The sequence below is a fragment of the Elephantulus edwardii genome, unplaced genomic scaffold (genome assembly GCF_000299155.1).
Source record: "Elephantulus edwardii isolate Elephantulus edwardi_28Jun2011 unplaced genomic scaffold, EleEdw1.0 scaffold00018, whole genome shotgun sequence".
Taxonomy (NCBI): Eukaryota; Metazoa; Chordata; class Mammalia; order Macroscelidea; family Macroscelididae; genus Elephantulus; species Elephantulus edwardii.
In genome coordinates this window covers 6643317-6648165 of record NW_006399768.1, presented here as the reverse complement: position 1 = coordinate 6648165, position 4849 = coordinate 6643317, and the positions used below count along the sequence as shown (strand labels likewise).

Here is a 4849-nt window from a genome sequence, read left to right as displayed (position 1 = left end):
ATAAAAAAAATAAATGGTTGAATGGATTACCAATCTGCTTTGTAAGTTTTCATTCAAACTATAAAAAAAGTTTAAAATGAAAACTACCTTCTCTGTTCTAAAGTAATAAAATCAAGTCAAGTGTCTTGAAATTTTCAGTCTCCATTGGTAGAACAGTTAGGATACCTACAGGATACCCGCCCAACTGAAATAGAGTAAAAAAACTGAAATGTCTATTTAGCTAATTGAATTCATATTTAAATTCTAAAAAAAAAAAAAGGAATACCGGGTGCTGTAGGCTTAAAAAAAAAAATTCATATTTCAATTAAGTACAACATACACTTTCAATTAAGGAATAAACAATTATTATATTTTAATTTTGCTAGAAAGTATTCAGACTTTTTCTCTAATTGCGCAAGCTCTATAGGCATAGGCCATAAGAGCTGCACCACTAGCGAAAGGTTACTCTGCAGGAGAAAGACAATCTTCTCCTTTGTGATCTTCCACCTCAGAAAATTTGGTTCCATCCTTCACTTCCACAGGACATAACAGAAGGAAGACACAGATGATCAATAAAAAGAGAAAACATTCAAAACATGAACTTAAACTCAGATTATTTAGGCATTATCTTCTTGTTGTTATATGCCATTGAGTTGTCTATGACTCATAGTGACCCCATGTACAACAGCCCTAAGCACTGCTTTATCCTGTGCCAATCTTATTGTCTCTGACACACATACCCCCATTATCCACTCACTAAATCAGTTCATCTCATTGAGGGTCTTCCTCTCCTGAGCTTGCCCTCCATCCTCCCAAGCAACAATGTCAGTCTAAAGACTACAATGTGCCTGATACAGGCCATGGCCTTTGCAATCATTTATTATACATCAGAGAGCTGGAAAAGGGATGATAGAATGAGAATTGATGCCTTTGAGCTGTGGTGTTGGAGAAGAGTACTGAATATACTATGGACAGCTAAAAGAACAAACAGGTTCATCCTGGAAAGGGTGATACCAGGCTGCTCCTTGATGGCAAGGATTCTGATGCTTCATCTGACATACTTTGGGTATTTTGCAAGGAGGGACCAGTCTTGGAGTGGGACGTCATGCTTGGGAGGGTGGAGGGACAGCGCAGGAGGGGCATTATCTATCACCACATAAATTAAACACCTGTCTACAGAGGTACAAATTTACATGAGCCAATCATGTATTCTACTTCCATGGTGAGCTCCTCATGAGTTCTAATCTATTACAAAGCTCAGATGCTATTAACAGCAAATGTAAATGACTGCTTAGCCTAACCTTCCTAAGAGCCACTGTTCTGTTTCCAAAGTGAGACAGAAGTAAGAACAGAAAATAAGATGAAAAAGTCAGTTCAGTTTCACTTATCTACCCTCCTTCAAGGCCACCAGAGAGGCTAGTGGTAAGAAACTGCACTGCAGTCCTAAAGATATGCGGTTCAAATACACCAGCTACTCCACAAGAGAAGGATGGACAATCTTCCCCCATGCAATTCCTCTCTGAAAACCCACTAGAAGTTCAACTATAAGTTGCTTCTCACTCAGCAATACACAATGACAAATGACAACCTCCTTCATATGACTTTAGGAATGTTTTTAGGGGGGGAAAAATTACAGATGCCATAGCAAAGTTTGTATATTGAATTAACTAGGCCAATCACACTTACGACAAGATATAGATCTTTTTTCCTTTACCTTTCCAGAAGTCACAAACCTTGAAGAAACATCAAGGCCAACAGATTCTGTAGATGTTTTCTCATTTCCCAAAGGCTCTGACTTACTACAAGTAGTTTTCTTTCTTTGTTGTAAGGGAGTCTAAAAAATATATTAATAAGAGTATTAAAAGTAATAGTTTGCGTGAAAGAAGGATACACATTGAATTCAACTATCATTTAAATGTTCATACACAAAACACATCTATCAAGTAAGAACTCAACATGGAAATTAAATGCATGGCTTTTGAAAACTAAGAAATTTTCTAAAATACATTATGTTTGAACTCTTAATTTAGAACTAGCACCTTCGAGTCAGAGAAATGTAGCAACAAGCGACTGGTGTTTAATGCCCTCAAGCTTTTCCAGTTTACTCAAGTCTGGGAATAACGTTACACATTAATTTTTTTGTAGGGTATTTTTACTTTTATAGATTAAAATAGTAGGCCACTCATCATAAATATTTAGTATTACAATACATCCATAAAATTACCTTTTCAAGGCTACTCAATTCCTTGTGCTTTTTCATTACACAATTCAAAATATCACAAATAATTTGTATTTTCCATTCTGCAAACCCACACTGGAGAAACTGCTTTTTTGTCAAAATTGGCTTATAATTAAATTGATCACGAAGAAGCTGTAAAAAGGGAACAGATTCTCGTAATTTTATAACAGATATAATAATATATGTAACTTCTTTCTTAAATCCAAAATTATAAACAATTATCATTGCTGTCGTCCTTAGGTACCATCAACTAGACTATAACTCAAAGCAACTCTATGACTAGATCAAATCTTTGCTCTCCCCGGAGTCACTGCCATGATCACAGACATGCTCAAGCTCATCATTATAGTCAGTGTGTCAATCCATCTTGCTGAGGGTTTTTGATGTTTGGAAAGGTGGAAAGTGAAGAGGACGCTCAACAAGATGGATCAATAGGTAGTGGCTGCTGCAATGGGCTTGATTATATCAGGGATGGTAAAGATGGCACAGGACAGGAAAGATTCATATCTGTTGTTCATAGGGTCACTATCAGTAGCAGTCAACTCAGCAATGCCTAATAACAACTATCTTTTCCAGCAACTAATGGTGTCACTCTGGAGACTAAGGTGCATCTGACACAGGCCATGGTCTTTGCTATCACTTGTTATGCATCAGAGTTGGACAATGACTAGGGAGGGTAGAAGGAGAATTGATGCCTTTGAGCTGCGGTGCTGGAGAAGAGTATTGAGGGTACCATGGACTGCTAAGAAAACAAAAAGATTCATCCTGGAAAGGGTTAAACCAGGCTGCTCCTTGGAGGCAAGGATTCTGTGGCTTCATCTGACATACTATGGACATGTTGTAAGGAGGGACAGGTCCTTGGAGAGGGACATCCTGCTTGGGAGGGTGGAGGGACAGCACAGAAGGGGAAGGCCCTCTATGAGGTGGATTGATTCAGTGACTGGGGTAATTGGGATGAGAGTGTCAGAGATAGTGAGATTGGCACAGGACAGAGCAGGGTTTAGGGCTGTTGTACATAGGGTCGCTATGAGTCACAAGCGACTCGACAGCAAATAACAATAACAACCTAGTCAATGCCATATTTGAGAAGAAAAGGATAAAGCTTTTAACTAGAATGTACTAAAGGGATTCTTGGAGACATTACGAGTCGGACCAGGAGAACTGCCAGTAGAAAAATAGGTAGCTAGGAATGTGCCTGATCCCTATTATACCTGGTGGTATAATGGTTAACGTGCTTTGCGACTAACTAAAAAGTCAGTGGTGCAAACCTACCAACTGCTCAAAAGAGAAAGACTAGGCAATCTGTTTATACAAAGACTTACAACCTTGGTAACTCTATGGGGAAGTTCTACTATGTCCTATTGAGTCATTATGAGTCTTAATCATCTGTGTTTTTTTTTTTCTTTTCAAAGATCTTCCAAAGAATAGAAGATTATTGAAAAGTATATAAAATATGCTCTAAAATCTACAAAAAAAAATGGAAGCTTATATAAGATAGAAACCTGTCAGAGAAGGAAAATAATGTGCTTTCCACTAAAATGAGTGATGAAAATGTTTTTGCTTTCTTGAAAGATGGAAACTTTTAAGACCTAAAAACCCAGGCACTTCCTCCATGTTCTAGCCATCTCAGGTCTCACTTAGGTTAATCATCAAAAAGTTCAAACATCTCCACAAGTACTAGAGAAACTCCTAACTCACTCGGAAATAAATACTGTATCAGTTACAAGAGAAAACTAGAATTCTATTTGGTTATAAATCATCCACAACGTAACATTTTAAAATAATTGGCTGACCTTTGCCTCTCAATTTCTCAATTGAGAATCAAAATGAGAAGACTAAATCTGTAGTTTTCAAAATAGATTCTGCAGAACCTTGGGATTTTTTTCAGAATGCCTGAGACTTCCATGTAGCAGGTTTCTGAGCATTAGAGACAAAGCAACTCTCTTATTTTAAAGATTAGATGTGAAAAATGGGTTTCATTTTTGTTTTAAGCTTAATACTTATATGACTAAGCATTAACAATAAAAATAGCATTCTTTTGTAGTCAAGTACGAGACTAATTGCATTCACTATACATATAAACAAGTACAAACAACACAGTAAACACATTTTAAGACATGGTCTCAGACCTCAATCTCAGTAAAAGTTTTAGTTACTTCTTATAATTAACTCATTACCAACTTAATCAGTAAAATCACATTTCTTTCTCATTTCAACTGCTGTATCAAACTTTACCAATTTACTAAAATTTTATTTTTAAAAAGGGAACAAGTATTATCCAATTGCAAATATTTATCAGTTGCCATATTTAAAAGGTATAAACATTTCCAAACTTGAAGTGCATGCTGATTTCAAGAGATTACATTTACTGAGAGAAACATGAAAAAATTGCTGGTTTTGTGTGAGATATATATATATATATATATTTCATTTCCCTCAATGACTCATTTCTAAAATAATTATTTTTCTAAACATCAAAATACCTTATAAACAGCATCTATAAAGCGCAAGTCATTCTTTGCTATAAGCTCTACATTGGAGTCTATCAGAAGTTCTGCTATATAAGGTGAATATGAAGTAAGAGAATAGCTGATGATTGGCAAAGATGCTGCTGGGTCTCCTTTTATCAAA

General features: G+C 36.3%; 1 protein-coding gene across 1 annotated transcript in view; it reads right to left on the bottom strand.

Moving 5' to 3' along the window:
• CEP44 (centrosomal protein 44kDa) overlaps window positions 1-4849 on the bottom strand; it is a 38519-nt gene that overhangs the window by 29859 nt on the left and 3811 nt on the right. Inside the window, exons 2-4 of the mRNA XM_006882268.1 lie at window positions 4702-4849; window positions 2204-2350; window positions 1694-1813 (exon numbers count right to left, since the gene is read on the bottom strand). Coding sequence (XP_006882330.1) covers window positions 1694-1813; window positions 2204-2350; window positions 4702-4849 — 415 coding nt within the window. The remainder of the gene's footprint in view (window positions 1-1693; window positions 1814-2203; window positions 2351-4701) is intronic.